At 44.0% G+C, this 20,261-nt stretch overlaps 1 protein-coding gene across 3 annotated transcripts in view; it reads left to right on the forward strand.

The window, feature by feature from the left end:
* Positions 1 to 19,213, forward strand: part of LOC135518335 (rab-like protein 6) — a 37,647-nt gene extending 18,434 nt beyond the window's left edge. For all 3 annotated transcript variants that reach the window (XM_064943436.1, XM_064943433.1, XM_064943434.1), the window contains 8 exons: positions 1,003 to 1,106; positions 1,384 to 1,856; positions 5,775 to 5,910; positions 7,901 to 8,104; positions 9,781 to 10,039; positions 15,341 to 15,479; positions 15,637 to 15,695; positions 15,782 to 19,213. In XM_064943436.1, the coding sequence (XP_064799508.1) occupies positions 1,003 to 1,106; positions 1,384 to 1,856; positions 5,775 to 5,910; positions 7,901 to 8,104; positions 9,781 to 10,039; positions 15,341 to 15,479; positions 15,637 to 15,695; positions 15,782 to 15,955 (1,548 nt within the window). In that variant the 3' untranslated portion in view covers positions 15,956 to 19,213. The remainder of the gene's footprint in view (positions 1 to 1,002; positions 1,107 to 1,383; positions 1,857 to 5,774; positions 5,911 to 7,900; positions 8,105 to 9,780; positions 10,040 to 15,340; positions 15,480 to 15,636; positions 15,696 to 15,781) is intronic.
* The last annotated feature ends 1,048 nt before the right edge of the window (positions 19,214 to 20,261 follow it).

Raw genomic sequence — 20,261 nt, forward strand, 5'->3', positions numbered from 1 at the left:
ACAACGCGATTGACTGCAACCAACCACAGCGCACACAAATCACGCTGCCCACAGGTACCGGGAGGCAGGACAGACAGCAGACTGTCAAACCAGCAGTGTCTCCCTGTCATCACTCGCTTTGTGACTGACGGGCACCTATTCTATCAATAGATCGCTAGAAGAGGACTTGTCTGAATTTTTTTGACTAGCGAATTGAGAAGTAGCCTAGATAAAGCTTCAATATGTACAGAGAAATATGAGTTATAGATCTGTAATTTTCATTGAAAGAAACTCGGTAGATCTGTTCTTCTATGTCCCCCTTTTCTATGCTTCCCGGTCTTACTTTCGGTTTTGTATATGAGCTTCAAACGGTTGAAAATACAATATTTTTAGTTATCTAAAATATATTTCACAGCGGTTTAGATGGTACAATGAATCTCTACACTGAACTTGCTTATTTTGGCACTAACACAGAAATTAGGTGAAGTAGTAGAATTCTAGCAACCGGGAAATGGCGGAGCGATATCTGCATAGTGCACCTTTTAATTTAAGTGGATAAAGTAGGCGCTAGTGGAAAACACAGGAGATCTAGTTGATGCGTCCAGAACCACAGAAATAGAGGAAGACGTGTCACATCAGCTTGCTGCATTTTATCAAATGCCTGGGCCAAATGAATGACTATAATTATGACATTTGCATCATTATTTTGTGCTTTGTAGGATAATAAAGTCAACAATACATGCACATAAACCTTCTTTAGGCCTCATGCAATTAAAACCAATATTTATTTAGTTTCTTCAGGTGTGCTCTAGCAGGGCTGGATCAAAAACCTGCAGATCATGTAGGAGGGTTGGCCACCTCTCTGCTAAACCGTTGTTTTTGTGGTGTCTGTGGTAAATGGTTGAGCATCGCTAATTTGGATTGGCTGGTTATTGTTGGTGCAATTTTGTTTTCTATTGATTAACTGTCCACAGCTAGCCTTGACTGATAGACTTGCCTCTATCTCGTTCTCTTTCTCTGCAGAGGGAGACCCTGCTGAGACAACTGGAGACCAACCAGCTGGACATAGACGCCACTCTGGAGGAGCTCAATGTTCAGCAGGAGACTGAGGACCAGAACTATGGCATGTGCGTATTTGCTAACATGCAGGCAGGCTTACACACACACATACACACACACACACACACACAGAGAGGAAGAGAGAAAGACGTTGAACACACAGACAAACACAGATGCCAATAATCTGTTTCTCGCGATCAGCTACTGCAAATGTATAAGAGCATTATAAAGGTTATTATGATCATTAAAATCACTGTATATTTCCTTGTAAATACTTTGTAAACAAAATGTTGATTTAAATTATGTTATTATTCATGATCAAATCTGCTGTTTTGACCTCTCCAGTTTCCTGGAGATGATGGAAGCCAGAAACAAAGCTGGCTTCAGCTCCCCGGGGGGCCCTTCCAACGGCCAGAGCCCCTCCTCAGGCTCCCAGTCCCCCATAGTCCCGCAGAGCGGGCCCTCTACTCCTGGGGCCTGTCCCAGCCCCTGCACCCCCCAGCAACCCCCTCTCCCACCCCAGCCCCTAACTATCTCCAACCCTATCCCCAGGTCAGTTCAGGGTCCCCCCTCCTACACCAACCCTAACCTTAACCCCTGTCCCCCTCTCCAGAACACTGTACTCCCTAGGGGTCCAGGTTACCCACAGCAGCCCCTGGCCCCCCAGCCGCTGCCCCCAACCCCTCAGGGGCTCCACCATGGGGGAACCACACCTGTCACGACCCCCCAGTCACCCAGTGTCACCCAGGCCCCCCCTGCCCAGAAGAGAGGCTTCATGTCGCGCCTCTTTGGATCAGCCACCTCTGAGACTCCCGCTGGTGAGTGGTGGAACCACACTGAACAATGATATAAACGCAACATGCAACAATTTCAAAGATTTTCCAGAGTTACAGAGTTCATATAAGGAAATCAGCCAATTAAAATAAAGAAATTAGGCCCTAATCTATGGATTTCACATGACTGGGAATACAGATATGCATTTGTTGGTCACAGATACCTTTAAAAAAAAGATATGGATCAGAAAACCAGTCATGGCGGTTATCTGGTGTGTCTGGTGTGACCACCATTTGCCTCATGTAGTGCGACATCTCCTTCACATAGAGCTGATCAGGCTGTTGATTGTGGTCTGTGGAGTGTTGTCCCACTCCTCTTCAATGGCTGTGCGAAGTTGCTGGATATTGGTGGAAACTGGAAACCGCTGTCGATCCAGAGCATCCCAAATATGCTCAATGGGTGAAATGTCTGGTGATTATGCAGGCCATGGAAGAACTGGGACATTTTCAGCTTCCAAGAATTGTGTACAGATCCTTGTGACAAGGGGCTGTGCATTATCATGCTGAAACATGAGCTGATGGCGGCAAATGAATAGCACGACAATGGGCCTCAGGGTCTTTCAAATTGCCATTGATAAAATGCAATTGTCTTCGTTGTCTGTAGCTTATGCCTGCCCATACCATAACCCCACCACCACCATGCTGTACTCTGTTCACAACGTTAACATCAGCAAACTGCTCACCCACACGACACCATACACGCTATCTACCTGGTACAGTTGAAAACGGGATTCATCCGTGAAGAACATACTTGTCCAGCATGCCAGTAGCCATCGAAGGTGAGCATTTCCCCACTGAAGTTGGTTACGATGCCAAACTGTTGTCAAGTCAAGACCGTGGTGTGAACGACGAGCACGCAGATGAGCTTCCCTGAGACGGTTTCTGACAGTTTGTGCAGAAATTCTTTGGTTGTGCAAACCTGGTTGGTCTCAGATGATCCTGCAGGTTGTGAAGCGGGTTGGACGTACTGCCAAATTCTCAAAAATTACGTTCGAATCGGCTTATGGTAGAGAAATTAACATTAAATTATCTGGCAACAGCTCTGGTGGACATTCCTGTAGTCATTATGCCAATCATCCCTTAAAAACTTGAGACATCTCTGGTATTGTGTTGTGTGACAAAACTACACATTTTAGAGTGGCCTATTATTGTCCCCAGCACAAGGTGCACCTGTGTAATGATCATGTTGTTTAATCAGCTTCTTGATATGCCACACCTGTCAGGTGGATTATCTTTGCAAAGGAGAAATGCGTACTAACAGGGATGTAAACTAATTTCTGCACCAAATTGTTGTGCCTATACAACATTTCTGGGATATTTTATTTCAGCTCATGAAACATGGGACCAACACTTTACATGTTGCGTTTTATGTATTTTTTGTTCAGTGTACATTCCATTATGTAGGTCAGATTAGGGTGGATGGATGTTTCACTTCAAATGCATGGAGCTTCATTTGTGGAGCTTTATTTGAACTGTTTGTGGAAATATATTAAAAAACAAGGCCAGGTGATTTGATCTGAAATGCTTATCTAATGGCTTCAAATTCAGTCAATTATTAATTAAGACAGCCGGACAACAAGGTACATGTCGACGTGTGTGAGTCGTGAGCGTCTCTCATGTGCATTGAGAGGCCGGAGTCAGTCTGTGGCGTGTAATAGTGCTACAGCTTGGTTTGGCTGTGAAGGTTGGCTGGGGCTGAGAGAGCTCGGGTTTATATCATAGGCTGAATACGGAGAAGGGGAGGACTTTTGGCCAAGGTTTCCATCATCAAGCTAGGTTTCCATCATCAAGCTAGGTTTCCATCATCAAGCTAGGTTTCCATCATCAAGCTAGGTTTCCATCATCAAGCTAGGTTTCCATCATCAAGCTAGGTTTCCATCATCAAGCTAGGTTTCCATCATCAAGCTAGGTTTCCATCATCAAGCAAGGTTCCCATCATCAAGCTAGGTTCCCATCATCAAGCTAGGTTCCCATCATCAAGCTAGGTTCCCATCATCAAGCTAGGTTCCCATCATCAAGCTAGGTTCCCATCATCAAGCTAGGTTCCCATCATCAAGCTAGGTTCCCATCATCAAGCTAGGTTTCCATCATCAAGCTAGGTTTCCATCATCAAGCTAGGTTTCCATCATCAAGCTAGGTTTCCATCATCAAGCCAGGTTTCCATCATCAAGCTAGGTTCCCATCATCAAGCTAGGTTCCCATCATCAAGCTAGGTTCCCATCATCAAGCTAGGTTCCCATCATCAAGCTAGGTTTCCACCATCAAGCGAGGTTTCCATCACTAGCTAGGTTTCCATCACGAGCTAGGTTTCCATCCAATTGGTTACAGATTTTAATGTGAATATTCTAAAATCCACTTAAAAACTATTTGAGCATTTTCCTACCAGAGATATTTCTTATTGCGTATAAACGGCTGTGCGTGATGATGTAGTGCACATAAAAAAAACTTTTAAATTCCCATGTAACGAATAACATTTTTTAAATGAAGTTAAATGGGTTTCCATTGCATTTTCAACTCTAATGATGGTTTTGTCACAAATGTGTTGTGTTATATAGCGAATGTGCCCTCCCTGGTATTGGCATGTGCTCTTTAGCCAACAGCTCACAGATACAGTGCGGGTATATGCTGGCCTCACGTGCGCATGGGAAATAGGAAACTGGGCCCTAGGAAGTGGTAATTCTGGCATGATTTGTGTTAAAGTGATTTTGAAGTCGGAACAATTCTTCAACCAGTATGATTTTACCTAGCTTGATACGCTTGCAAACATTGCTTGTAATAAAGTTAGTTAGCTTGCTTAACATTGACAATATGGTTCGAATAGCTACATTATCCATATTGATAAGGTTGTAATTATAAAACATTTACTTGTTTAAAACTTTTAGTTGAAAAGGTCAGTGGTGAAACGTCACAACTCGGGCAACAACATTTTCTCTGAGTTCCCCCCTTGTAATTGCGACTTGGAGGGTCATTAAAGTGAAATTTCCAACTGGGTACTAGGAGCTTCAGATAACTCCGATAGCATGTGAATGTGACAGTAGCCGACCTACTTGATGAGATGATTATAGACAAGAGCGATATTAGTGGGAAAAGAATTGAGCATTTCTGGCACAGTTCATATTACTGACACAAGAACATCCCACCATGTCGAACGTAATTTCTTTTGTCGACATTTGAAAAGTTTACCGGGAAAAAATGTGCTCTTTCCATCAGGCCTGTCGTGTACTTCACTCGCATAAAAAGGTTGGAGTGTAACCTGGTTAATGTCTATAAACTCAAAATAGCAACCAGTCTACTAATGAATAATGCCTACCAAAGGTAAGAGGAAGCCATTTCAGAAGTGATCACTTCGGCATAATGTGATTGAATCAACAGTCATACACATTAACTGACGTGAAATCCTTTGGGATAGAGGAGGATCTTTTTGATTTCCATTTTGGTTTATTAATTAAAAATGACATGCTTGAAATAATGTGGCAGCAGCACGAGACAAGCAGCACGAGACAGGCAGCTAGAGACAGGTAGCTAGAGACAGCAGAAAGATGGGTTTTCCATTGAATTCTCATTCACATCACAAACTAGCACTATGCCAATCAACCATAGAAAACAAATACTGTTTGAAGCCAGGTCTGGTATCCGTACCACCCATTATCATCACCACCATGTTGGGGCGGCAGGTAGCCTAGTGGTTAGAGCATTGAACTAGTAATCGAAAGGTTGCAAGATTGAATCGCCAAGCTGACAAGGTAAAAAAAGATCTGTCGTTCTGCCCCTGAACAGGCAGTTAACCCACTGTTTCTAGGCCGTCATTGAAAATAAGAAGTTGTTCTTAGCCGACTTGCCTAGTTAAATAAAGGTAAAATAAATCAAATGTTCATCCTTCCTCTCCCACTCTTCTCTCCTCAGATGGCACAGACGAGAAGGTGCGGAATGTGGATGACTTTCTTCCCGATGGGGGCACGGCCCGTAGCTTCCCGGAGGAGAGGGCTGCTGCCAAAGCCAAGGAGAAAGCTGGAAGAGCAGGCAACATGGACAGTGACAGGTAGGTCCTCACTCCCTAATCATCTCCATGATCTTCTATGACCCATGTCCAGGCTTGTGGCTTTGGATAGGTATACAAGTAAGTGTGGAAATAAGGACTTTTTCAATATTTGGACTACTTTGATAGGCTGGCCAACCCTCCACCTGGAGAGCAACTGGAACAAGATCAAACTCTCTGTGTACTAGAACACGTTTCTAATGATCATTGTTTAGTGAAGAAGATCTACCGTTGCTGTGCAGTTCAGACACCCACAGTCAATATGTTCTTCAATATAGTGGAGGTGAATGTATTTCAGCTCTATCTTAAAGGGGCATTTCAAACATGTTCATCATCTCTAGCACATCTCTAGCACCAACCCAGCATCAACATATGTGAAAACGATAGAGGAAGATAATAGTTGCGTCAAGTGATGTTTAACCAATTATCAGTAGGCTTTGCCTATTAAGACATTTTCCTTTAATGTGCTTGGGGGGAGGAGACGTCGCAGAGGAAAGGGGTGAGGGGTGAGGTTTTTGTTCCGTCTGGTCTCCTCTGCTCAGAATCTAGGTCATTTATCACTCATTTGCAAGAGAGAGAAAGAGGGAGAAGGCACTTTATTTTATTGGATAAGACTTAAAGGGGCGATCTGCAGTTGCTACGTCCATTTTTGGACATAAATTGTTATCCGTATCTATTCATTCTTGAAGAATATTCCCTTATGAATGCCTCATCACTTCCCATCAGAACCCAAAATGTTAGCTTGTTTTCCTCCAATAGTTGTAAACAAAGTAAATGTAAACAAACACCGTATAGCTTCAATACATGGTTAATAAAACGATCATTTTGATGGTCAGTTCTTGCATGCATAGCTCTTTCTATGAATTTGAGTGTGGTTACATTTCTCTAGCCCCATCCCTTAGCTTTTGTCGGGAAAAGTTCTTTGTTAATGTACATCTGAACTGCGGATTTCCCCTTAATACAGTCCTACGTTATAGAAATGTGAAGAGAGTAATGACTTAAAATTCGGTCAGATTCCTGCGTTGTATAATGAAGGGAATCAACTTGAGCTTGAATTTGATGGAGAGAATTGTCCTACAAGGGCCGTTTGATATTTTGGAAAATGAGAAATGAGTCTTGAAGTGCTTTGATGTTAGAAGATTAACTTAAAATGATGAAGTTAAAAGGAGAAGTGGAGAGTGGATGTGAGACACACACACACACACACACACACGATAGCTTAGTGCTAATAATAAACAACTCTCTTTCACTGAATCAGTCTTCAGGGCTGACTTTTTGAACTGTCATTCTGGTTAAGATTTTAATGGAGCGTAGCATCAGATTATCAAGTAAGTGTGTAGACAATGGCAAAGTAAGCTATTGTTAATGTAATGACTTTTCGATAACATCCCAGTAGGCTATAACTGGATGATGTAATAATATATGAACAGATAATGCAATAATGTTCAAATCAAATTTATTTGTCACATACACATGGTTAGCAGATGTTAATGCGAGTGTAGCGAAATGCTTGTTCATTTCATTAACTGTAAGTAAAACAATAGTAGTGGGGAACCTGTAGTTGAACCTTTTGTCCTAGCGCAGCTGAAATACTGACATCAGCAACGATACAGACGTTAACCATGTTATAAGCCTACATGTTATCCAGCTCGTGCTACATTTCTTAACATAATTATAACAGAAGGTTTAAAGAACAATTCTACAGGTGTCACAAACAACATTAATACAACTTTTTCTTTTTTAATGGTTAGAACATCAGACTAAACAAGAGTAGCTTCAAAGTCCTGCATTTGGAAATACATTTAAAAAAGTGTGACTTAAAAGTGTTGCTTAATGGGGTATCATTACTCAGACGCATATTGATTTAAAAAAATTATAATCATTTAAAGTATTTTTTTGTGGTGCTTGGCCCATCATATTGCTCAAATGTGTTGGTTATTCTTACATCAGGACATCAGAACTTACCACGTCTCTCTCTGTCCATGTTTTACAGTGACGGTGAGGGCCGAGGGGGGAACCCCATGGTGTCAGGCTTCCAGGACGATTTTGCCCCAGATGAGCTGTGCCAGTCTGTGCCCAAATCTATACCCAAGGCAGCCACCGTCCCCAGCATGGGCATCACCCTGACCAGCGATGAAGAAGATGAGGGGACGAAGGCACTTAACGTCATCCAGGACGGTGGAACGGACAGGAGGAGGTATGGGTGGGAAGAGAACTTGAATTGCATAATCTCAGGTTTTTCTTAAGATGCTAGTATTATACAGTATGTAGATAGAGATTGATGTAGTTATTGGTCAATAGAGATTGGGTGGTAGAGATTGGTGTGGTCATTGGGTGGTAGAGATTGGTGTGGTCATTGGGCGGTAGAGATTGGTGTGGTCATTGGGCGGTAGAGATTGGTGTGGTCATTGGGCGGTAGAGATCGGTGTAGTCATTGGGCGGTAGAGATTGGTGTAGTCATTGGGCGGTAGAGATTGGTGTGGTCATTGGGCGGTAGAGATTGGTGTGGTCATTGGGCGGTAGAGATTGGTGTAGTCATTGGGCGGTAGAGATTGGTGTAGTCATTGGGCGTTAGAGATTGGTGTGGTCATTGGGCGGTAGAGATTGGTGTGGTCATTGGGCGGTAGAGATTGGTGTAGTCATTGGGCGGTAGAGATTGGTGTAGTCATTGGGCGGTAGAGATTGGTGTAGTCATTGGGCGGTAGAGATTGGTGTAGTCATTGGGCGGTAGAGATTGGTGTAGTCATTGGGCGGTAGAGATTGGTGTGGTCATTGGGCGGTAGAGATCGGTGTAGTCATTGGGCGGTAGAGATTGGTGTAGTCATTGGGCGGTAGAGATTGGTGTAGTCATTGGGCGGTAGAGATTGGTGTAGTCATTGGGCGGTAGAGATTGGTGTAGTCATTGGGCGGTAGAGATTGGTGTAGTCATTGGGCGGTAGAGATTGGTGTAGTCATTGGGCGGTAGAGATTGGTGTAGTCATTGGGCGGTAGAGATTGGTGTAGTCATTGGGCGGTAGAGATTGGTGTAGTCATTGGGCGGTAGAGATTGGTGTAGTCATTGGGCGGTAGAGATTGGTGTAGTCATTGGGCGGTAGAGATTGGTGTAGTCATTGGGCGGTAGAGATTGGTGTAGTCATTGGGCGGTAGAGATTGGTGTAGAGATTGGTGTAGTCATTGGGCGGTAGAGATTGGTGTAGTCATTGGGCGGTAGAGATTGGTGTAGTCATTGGGCGGTAGAGATTGGTGTAGTCATTGGGCGGTAGAGATTGGTGTAGTCATTGGGCGGTAGAGATTGGTGTAGTCATTGGGCGGTAGAGATTGATGTAGTCATTGGGCGGTAAAGATTGATGTAGTCATTGGGCCATTTTTACATCAGCAGTTGTCACAAAGTGCTTATACAGAAACCCAGCCTAAAACACCTAAAAAAAACAAAGAGCAAGCAATGCAGATGTAGAAGCACAGTGGCTAGGAAAAACTCAGGAACCTATGAAGAAACCTAGAACCAGGCTCTGATGGGTGGCCAGTCCTCTTCTGGCTGTGCCGGGTGGAGATTATAAAGGTACATGGCCATTAAGGCCAGATTGTTCTTCAAGATATTCAAACGTTCATAGATGACCAGCAGAGTCAAATAAGAATCTGTGGTTATAGAGGTTGCAACAGGTCAGCACCTCAGGAGTAAATTTCAGTTGGTTTTTCATAGCCGAGCATTCAGATGTTGAGACAGCAAGTACAGTAGAGCGAGGGGGAGATTGAGAGAGAGAGAAACAACATGTCCGGGACAAGGTTGCATGTCTGGTGAACAGGTCAGGGTTAACTTATTGATGTTATCATGCACCTTTTAATATTTAGATCTGTATTGTGCTTTCTGATCAGATCCTCCAACGCTTTGAAGACTCACAACAAGACCGGAGAAGCCAAGAAACCAGCGGGCTTAAAGATGTCGTCCGTGCCCGTCTCATTCCTGAACCCGACCCTAGCCCCGGTGCAGTCCATGCGGGCAGGCAAGAAGAATGGAGGGGATGAATCCTCCCACTCAGACCAAGAAGCTCCAGGGGACGATCAGATGCTCTCCTTCGTCATGGACGAACCAAACTATGAGGACGAGGAGTTTGAGAAGCCCAAGAAAAAGAAGGTGCCGTTACAGTAGACTGCTCTGTTACAGTAGACTGCTCTGTTACAGTAGACTGCTCTGTTACAGTAGACTGCTCCGTTACTTACAGTGGACTTCTCTGTTACAGTGGACTTCTCTGTTACAGTGGACTGCTCTGTTACAGTAGACTGCTCCGTTACTTACAGTGGACTTCTCTGTTACAGTGGACTTCTCTGTTACAGTAGACTGCTATGTTACAGTAGACTGCTCCGTTACTTACAGTGGACTGCTCTGTTACAGTGGACTGCTCTGTTACAGTAGACTGCTCTGTTACAGTAGACTGCTCTGTTACAGTGGACTGCTCTGTTACAGTGGACTGCTCCGTTACTTACAGTAGACTTCTCTGTTACAGTGGACTTCTCTGTTACAGTAGACTGCTATGTTACAGTAGACTGCTCCGTTACTTACAGTGGACTGCTCTGTTACAGCGGACTGCTCTGTTACAGCAGACTGCTCTGTTACAGCGGACTGCTCTGTTACAGCGGACTGCTCTGTTACAGCGGACTGCTCTGTTACAGCGGACTGCTCTGTTACAGCGGACTGCTCTGTTACAGCGGACTGCTCTGTTACAGCGGACTGCTCTGTTACAGCGGACTGCTCTGTTACAGCGGACTGCTCTGTTACAGCGGACTGCTCTGTTACAGCGGACTGCTCTGTTACAGCGGACTGCTCTGTTACAGCGGACTGCTCTGTTACAGCGGACTGCTCTGTTACAGCAGACTGCTCTGTTACAGCGGACTGCTCTGTTACAGCGGACTGCTCTGTTACAGTGGACTGCTCTGTTACAGTAGACTGCTCCGTTACTTACAGTGGACTTCTCTGTTACAGTGGACTTCTCTGTTACAGTAGACTGCTATGTTACAGTAGACTGCTCCGTTACTTACAGTGGACTGCTCTGTTACAGTGGACTGCTCTGTTACAGTAGACTGCTCTGTTACAGTGGACTGCTCTGTTACAGTGGACTGCTCTGTTACAGTGGACTGCTCTGTTACAGTGGACTTCTCTGTTACTTACAGTGGACTTCTCTGTTACAGTGGACTTCTCTGTTACAGTAGACTGCTATGTTACAGTAGACTGCTCCGTTACTTACAGTGGACTGCTCTGTTACAGCGGACTGCTCTGTTACAGCAGACTGCTCTGTTACAGTAGACTGCTCTGTTACAGCGGACTGCTCTGTTACAGCGGACTGCTCTGTTACAGCGGACTGCTCTGTTACAGCGGACTGCTCTGTTACAGCGGACTGCTCTGTTACAGCGGACTGCTCTGTTACAGCAGACTGCTCTGTTACAGTGGACTGCTCTGTTACAGTAGACTGCTCCGTTACTTACAGTGGACTTCTCTGTTACAGTGGACTTCTCTGTTACAGTAGACTGCTATGTTACAGTAGACTGCTCCGTTACTTACAGTGGACTGCTCTGTTACAGTGGACTGCTCTGTTACAGTAGACTGCTCTGTTACAGTAGACTGCTCTGTTACAGTAGACTGCTCTGTTACAGTGGACTGCTCTGTTACAGTGGACTGCTCTGTTACAGTGGACTGCTCTGTTACAGTGGACTGCTCTGTTACAGTAGACTTCTCTGTTACAGTAGACTTCTCTGTTACAGTAGACTGCTCCGTTACTTACAGTGGACTGCTCTGTTACAGCGGACTGCTCTGTTACAGCAGACTGCTCTGTTACAGCGGACTGCTCTGTTACAGCGGACTGCTCTGTTACAGCGGACTGCTCTGTTACAGCGGACTGCTCTGTTACAGCGGACTGCTCTGTTACAGCGGACTGCTCTGTTACAGTGGACTGCTCTGTTACAGTGGACTGCTCTGTTACAGTGGACTGCTCTGTTACTTACAGTAGACTGCTCTGTTACAGTGGACTGCTCTGTTACAGTGGACTGCTCTGTTACTTACAGCGGACTGCTCTGTTACTTACAGCGGACTGCTCTGTTACAGTGGACTGCTCTGTTACAGTAGACTGCTCCGTTACAGTAGACTGCTCCGTTACTTACAGTGGACTGCTCTGTTACAGCGGACTGCTCTGTTACAGCAGACTGCTCTGTTACAGCGGACTGCTCTGTTACAGCGGACTGCTCTGTTACAGCGGACTGCTCTGTTACAGCGGACTGCTCTGTTACAGCGGACTGCTCTGTTACAGCAGACTGCTCTGTTACAGCGGACTGCTCTGTTACAGCGGACTGCTCTGTTACAGCGGACTGCTCTGTTACAGTGGACTGCTCTGTTACAGTGGACTGCTCTGTTACAGTGGACTGCTCTGTTACAGTGGACTGCTCTGTTACTTACAGTAGACTGCTCTGTTACAGTGGACTGCTCTGTTACAGTGGACTGCTCTGTTACTTACAGCGGACTGCTCTGTTACTTACAGTGGACTGCTCTGTTACAGTGGACTGCTCTGTTACAGTAGACTGCTCCGTTACAGTAGACTGCTCCGTTACTTACAGTGGACTTCTCTGTTACAGTAGACTCCTCTGTTACTTACAGTGGACTGCTCTGTTACAGTGGACTGCTCTGTTACAGTAGACTGCTCTGTTACAGTAGACTGCTCTGTTACAGTAGACTGCTCCGTTACTTACAGTGGACTGCTCTGTTACAGTGGACTGCTCTGTTACAGTGGACTGCTCTGTTACAGTAGACTCCTCCGTTACTTACAGTGGACTGCTCTGTTACAGTGGACTGCTCTGTTACAGTAGACTGCTCTGTTACAGTAGACTGCTCTGTTACAGTAGACTGCTCCGTTACTTACAGTGGACTGCTCTGTTACAGTAGACTGCTATGTTACAGTAGACTGCTCCGTTACTTACAGTGGACTTCTCTGTTACAGTGGACCTCTCTGTTACAGTGGACTGCTCTGTTACAGTGGACTGCTCTGTTACAGTAGACTGCTCTGTTACAGTAGACTCCTCCGTTACTTACAGTGGACTGCTCTGTTACAGTGGACTGCTCTGTTACAGTAGACTCCTCCGTTACTTACAGTGGACTGCTCTGTTACAGTGGACTTCTCTGTTACAGTGGACTGCTCTGTTACAGTAGACTGCTCTGTTACAGTGGACTGCTCTGTTACAGTAGACTGCTCCGTTACTTACAGTGGACTGCTCTGTTACAGTAGACTGCTATGTTACAGTAGACTGCTCCGTTACTTACAGTGGACTTCTCTGTTACAGTGGACTTCTCTGTTACAGTGGACTGCTCTGTTACAGTGGACTGCTCTGTTACAGTAGACTGCTCTGTTACAGTAGACTCCTCCGTTACTTACAGTGGACTGCTCTGTTACAGTAGACTTCTCTGTTAGTGGACTGCTCTGTTACAGTGGACTGCTCTGTTACAGTAGACTGCTCTGTTACAGTAGACTGCTCTGTTACAGTAGACTGCTCTGTTACAGTGGACTTCTCTGTTACAGTAGACTGCTCTGTTACATTAGACTCCTCCGTTACTTACAGTGGACTGCTCTGTTACAGTGGACTGCTCTGTTACAGTAGACTGTAAACACCTTAATAGGCGTATCAACTGTGTGTTTGATCTGTGCTTTCATCTCCTCGTTGAGGAGCGAGCCTTCCTCTTTAGCGCAAGTGTATGTGTCTTTAGAAGTGGTTTTCACATACAAACTATATGTCTGAACTCAGAATCAAATATGTTTCCCAACAATAACACAGTCACTGTGGTAGAACCTTTATTTCCATTGGTCATTTCCTGCATTTTTCAGAGTGCCATCAACAAACTGATTTCAGATGTGTCCATGTAAACAGGATTATTAGGAAAATCAGTCTTCTTGCATAGCAAGTAAACGTTTTAATCAAACTATTATATTAATCTGATTATTCATAATAATCGCATGATTGTGTGCATGTAACCATACTCAGTGATTGACAGAATGAGAACTTTGATTTTATTTTACAGTAGTTAGACCTATGGGTGGCAGCCTTTCTCAACCTCGTCCTCAGGGCCCATATATTTGGCTGGGTTTAGAAATGCTGATTTAGACTGAATGTGAAATAGAAAAGGTCTATCTATTGTAACAACCTCTTTCTCCTACTTTCTCTCTCCCCTTCTTCCTTTCTTTGTCCCCTACTCATTCTCTATCGCGCTCCCCTTCTTCCTGTCTTTGTCCCCTACTCATTCTCTATCACGCTCCCCTTCTTCCTGTCTTTGTCCCCTACTCATTCTCTATCGCGCTCCCCTTCTTCCTGTCTTTGTCCCCTACTCATTCTCTATCGCGCTCCCCTTCTTCCTGTCTTTGTCCCCTACTCATTCTCTATCGCGCTCCCCTTCTTCCTGTCTTTGTCCCCTACTCATTCTCTATCGCGCTCCCCTCCCTTCCTGTCTTTCCATCTGTCTTTGTCCCCTACTCATTCTCTATCACGCTCCCCTTCTTCCTGTCTTTGTCCCCTACTCATTCTCTATTGCGCTCCCCTTCTTCCTGTCTTTGTCCCCTACTCATTCTCTATCGCGCTCCCCTTCTTCCTGTCTTTGTCCCCTACTCATTCTCTATCACGCTCCCCTTCTTCCTGTCTTTGTCCCCTACTCATTCTCTATTGCGCTCCCCTTCTTCCTGTCTTTGTCCCCTACTCATTCTCTATCGCGCTCCCCTTCTTCCTGTCTTTGTCCCCTACTCATTCTCTATCGCGCTCCCCTTCTTCCTGTCCTTCCATCTCTTTGTCCCCTACTCATTCTCTATCGCGCTCCCCTTCTTCCTGTCTTTGTCCCCTACTCATTCTCTATCGCGCTCCCCTTCTTCCTGTCTTTCCATCTGTCTTTGTCCTCTACTCATTCTCTATCGCGCTCCCCTTCTTCCTGTCCTTCCATCTCTTTGTCCCCTACTCATTCTCTATCCCGCTCCCCTTCTTCCTGTCTTTGTCCCCTACTCATTCTCTATCGCGCTCCCCTTCTTCCTGTCTTTGTCCCCTACTCATTCTCTATCGCGCTCCCCTTCTTCATGTCTTTCCATCTGTCTTTGTCCCCTACTCATTCTCTATCACGCTCCCCTCCCTTCCTGTCTTTCCATCTGTCTTTGTCCCCTACTCATTCTCTATCGCGCTCCCCTTCTTCCTGTCTTTGTCCCCTACTCATTCTCTATCGCGCTCCCCTCCCTTCCTGTTTTTCCATCTGTCTTTGTCCCCTACTCATTCTCTATCGCGCTCCCCTTCTTCCTGTCTTTCCATCTGTCTTTGTCCCCTACTCATTTTCTATCGCGCTCCCCTTCTTCCTGTCCTTCCATCTCTTTGTTCCCTACTCATTCTCTATCGCGCTCCCCTCCCTCCCTGTCTCCCCTTTACCAAGGAGCCTTCGGCTGTACTGGAGGACCTGAAGCTGGTCCAGCCCTCTGTCCTCCCCGTCAAGAGCGACGACCTGGACCTGTTTGGACTGGGATTCCAGGATGTGGCGCCCAAGAGCAAGGAAAGCAGTGAGGACCAAGATGGTGAGCAAGGTTCCCGAAGCAAAGTCATTGGAAATCATTGGAGTCATGATCACTATTCTGGACTAGTGTGTCTGTGTGTTTTATACTTTCACAGTTTGGGTATATGTATTGGTAAAACAATTCAGAGTTGTCTTATTTTTGCTAACTTGTCTTGCAGACCGAGAAAGTAGATCTTCAACAAAGGACAAGAAGAAGAAGAAGAAGAAAAGCAAAGAGGTAAGGTGAAAGGAGATGAGTCATCTTTACACCCTGTTTGTCATCCTCAGCCAATAGTAACTATGGGACACGTCTGCTCCTTGCAGGAGGACGACAAAAGCAGCAAGAAACGACACAAACAGAAGAAAAAGGAGGAGTCAGGGAGCGGGGACGAGAAAGAGAAGAAAAAGAAGAAGTCAAAGTCGACCAAGAAAGCCGGAGGCGTGGTTGACGACCTGGAGTCTTTCCTCGCCGGAGACGTAGACTACGAGGAGATGTAGAATATCCCCCCCAGCATCCAATCAGGACTCCGTTCTACTTCAGCGTTCTAGGGTCAGGATGTAGCCATGACGACGAGAGAATGCGTCGACTGACTGGCTGAGTGATCGAAGACTGCAATTCTCATTGGGTGATTGTTATTTCCCACTTCCTGACGTTGTGGTGCCTCTACAGTGGTTAGATTTTGATCATTTGTCATTGACATTGACGTTGGTTGTTTTGCTTACCCTTTTACTGTACATGCAACACTACCGTCATACAACAACACTACTGCAAAACTGTAGCTGGTATATCCAGGTTTTGAGTTTACGCTCAGAGGACAAAACCACCATTACTTTGATGTTTCCACGGCCGAATACACTTGGGTACACTCACTGCAATGTCTTTGCTATTCCATTTGTCTTTTTCCATTGGGTCTGCTTTCTGGGAAAGGCTTTAGAACTGACCCTCGTAAGGAGTTGTGACTATTTCTATATGGGAGCGCTCTCCTTTACGCTGACCAGTCTTCAGGAGTCGGGGGACGTGTGTGCATTCATTATGAATTATGTTGAACATTGCTTCAGCAGCGATATAAATGTTATTTATGTTTATCTGGTGTTGGCTTTTCAAACTACAACTATGTCTAGGTACAGTAGGAGTTTGTGAGTGTTTACTAAACAAGACATTTTGGGAGTTTCTCTGAACTGATTCAGCAAATTTCACTGTGCATGATCATTTTGTTTTGGTTTGATGTCAATGCCTTAAGGAAAGCTTTACTTTAACACTGCAAAGGGTTACTTTAACACTGGAAAGGGTTACTTTAACACTGCAAAGGGTTACTTTAACACTGCAAAGGGTTACTTTAACACTGCAAAGGGTTACTTTAACACTGGAAAGTGGCGATATGAATGCCTTTTAGTAGTAGAGATCTGATTGTTCAATGATGCCGTCATTCTGGCAAAACACAATGCAAGGGAAGCCAAGATACAATGTTTTTTTCCCAACCTGCTGTTCTATTAAGTCATGTTGTTTTTACTATGGGGCAGTTGTACAATGTCATTTGACGTTTTTTTCACATTTCTTCCGTTAACCAAATGATGTGTTTCTTGAGACATGTTTTAATATTTCCGTGGTTACCTGTAACTTTTACACTAGTTTGCTTGGATCCTATTTCCTGATGTTGCTGAGCACCGTGTGGGATGGTTTTGCTGTGTATATCTCATAGCCCTTACTGAACTTGTTTACTTTACTGTAGGGGAGTGTGGAAGTCTGCTAGTCAGTCATAACTACACACTACTATCTATCTACACCCCGATCCAGGGGAGGTTTACAACAAAGTAAATGGCCTAAAGCTATTCATTCCACCTTAAGTCCCCTCAGAAAGAATTGACAAAATATCAGGAATGTATTTAGATATCATACAAGTATGCATGGTCACCATTCCATATTTATTTTGAAATATTAAGAAAATATTTTTGGACATTAAACAAATCCCATGTTAATATATCCATTATAGAAAAGTATATGCACAAATATTTATTCATGCATTTGTACTGCATATTTCTCTGTGTGTTTTTACCTTGCTCCTCTCTGTTGTCTCTAAAATAGGTATTTTGGACTTTCTTTAAAAGAGACACTACATATCCAATTCCACCCAGCCATCTCGGGGCCGTGACTGCAGTTTACTGCTAGTTAGGTATCCTTACCACTGCCTCACTGTATATCATCAGGGAGAACATGCAACATTTCCAGACTGTGTATCGGAACCTACTGTACATCAATAGAACTCTTACTTACATCAATAGAACTCTTTCTTTCATCAATAGAACTCTTTCTTTCATCAATAGAACTCTTTCTTTCATCAATAGAACTCTTTCTTTCATCAATAGAACTGTTACTTTCATCAATAGAACTGTTTCATCAATAGAACTGTTACTTTCATCAATAGAACTGTTTCATCAATAGAACTCTTACTTACATCAATAGAACCGTTCCATCAAAGAACTGTTTCATCAATAGAACTGTTTCAGCAATAGAACTGTTTCATCAATAGAACTCTTACATCAATAGAATTGTCCCAAGAGACGGCTCTGCGAGCGTTTGTTGAATCAGGTAGACCTCTAGCTCTGTCTTTCCCTGACCGCTCGTATATCCTTGGTTCTCTCTGGTTGAAGGCGGTATACTCTGGGGACACCGGGGTCCCCTCACACCTTATCCCCTCTTCTGGCTTAGTCCTCTTTCTCACCCTAGGGAGTGATGTCATTTTTTGCTGTAGCCTAACCCTCACAGCTGGCTTGACGGGAGGGGACCCAATGTGACGAGGTCGACTCCCAGGCTGACCATGGGGTCATCCTCAGTGTTTCCCCCTCTTGCAGCTGTCTGCCTGTCAGGCTAGCTGCTAGGCCAGGCACCCACCCCTACCGCTCACTATGGAGCAAATCCTAACTTCCTCTCCAGTCGAATAATGTCAGTTGGTGTCCTGTTGACATTAACGCATGACTAAGTGAAAATTTTGCTTAAGTGGAAGTTAGGAGTCACCCCTATGAAAGTAAAATCCCAGGCAAGCCATGTCAACTCTTCAAATAGTCCCTCTGCATGAGCGTCACTGTGAGAAACAACAACACACCTGGCTGTACCACTGTAGAATTAGAATTTGTAGAACAGACATTGTTTGTGCATACATTATGGAGGAATAGTGTCTTTTCTAGGCATTCTAATTCTGTGTTTATGTAATATAACCCAGTCCTACCCAGACCTGTTTTGTTTTTTGGTGGTTGATTTTGTTTCATTGAATTATTCTGCTTTTTGTTCAATGATGTGTGAAGGAATTTGTTTTGATTCATGTAGATCAAACCAATGCAACTTTTTGTTTACTGCTTTTTCTGTGGTATGATGTCTTCTGAGTAAAGTTCAAACAGGAATCATCCAAATCATGCAAACTGCCAGTGAAATGTGGCAACAAGCAAACTTGAGATTGCTGTTACCTCTTGGTTACATCTTCCAAAAATTCCACCTTGATTGTAAATGTAATATCCATTGTGCATTGTCTTCATCTTGCTCCCTGCATATTGTCTTTGTTTAGGTAGTTGTGTGTATAGTTGATTGAACTGTTGGTTGAATTTGGTCTGTTTATGTGTATGCATCTGAATATATTGAGAGATGGTGGGTAACTGGGGGGGGGAGAGATTATTTTGACATTCCTCTTATGCATCTACACACTGTAAGTGATAAAATTGTCTAATAAATGCAAAAATACTTTCATTTTTTGCCACAAAATTTCATGAATTGGCATGTTTGTAATGACCAGAGTTATTTTCTAAACCTTTATTTTACAGTATGTAGTCTGTTCCATTATAGTCTGGTGGTAAAACAATCAGCTGAAATACAGAAACAGATATAGCAGTTGTAAGACCTATGTAACAACAGTTGTAAATACAGTCCATTATTTTTGTGACACCTAAATGTAAAGTGGGATATCTTTTCAAATAGATTAGAACAATCGTTTTTTTCTTTTTCTGCTCTCCAGAAGCCGTACTTCTGGTTTCAGGTCTAAAATATCTACATTCATTCAGATGACCAAAACATTACACTTACACACATTGTCATACCGTTGAAGGGACAGTTCAGCAGAATGTTCCTTAACTGGCCCTTTTTTTTGTATCCATTGCTCCCAAAAGGTATGTTTTCTCTGCAGCCACTGGGGGGCAGTGTGATAAAATAGATGAATGTTTCGACAGGTTGTTCACCTCAAGGCCCAGTGTGTGAAATACACGAGTGCAGGGCTGCATTAGGTTCTATAGAGCACTGGATTTCATAAGCGCCAAAGTGCAGTGAGATGAATATACTAACTCTCAATGACAAATTACTTGCATTAAAGACTATGTAACTTTCCAACTTTTTTGCAGGTCAAGTGAAGAGACCAGTTGGTTTGAAAATTGGTAGTTCTGATATCTACATGTACTGGTGTGTCAATGTATTGCTCATTGAGGAATTGCTTTGTCTATGAAGGTTTTCAGTTGTTTTTCTGTGAAGCTCATAGGACGTGTTACTTAGCAACAACAAGGTTGGGGTCAATTCCATTTCAATTCCAGTCAATTCAGAAAGTAAGCCAAATTCCAAATCCAAACTTTCCTTATTGAAAAGAATTGGAATTTCCATGTACTTCCTGAATTGACTGGAATTGACCTCAACCCTGCTTTGCACCACTTCACAGCAAAGTGTTGCAGTATTATCTCCAGCCAGTGTGGTCAGTCACACGGGACTAACATTGCATTGCAATTCATTCTTATAATTGTACGGCTTTCATGCAAACTTCTGAAATCCATTCTC

Source organism: Oncorhynchus masou, chromosome 28 (assembly GCF_036934945.1).
Source record: "Oncorhynchus masou masou isolate Uvic2021 chromosome 28, UVic_Omas_1.1, whole genome shotgun sequence".
NCBI lineage: Eukaryota > Metazoa > Chordata > Actinopteri > Salmoniformes > Salmonidae > Oncorhynchus > Oncorhynchus masou.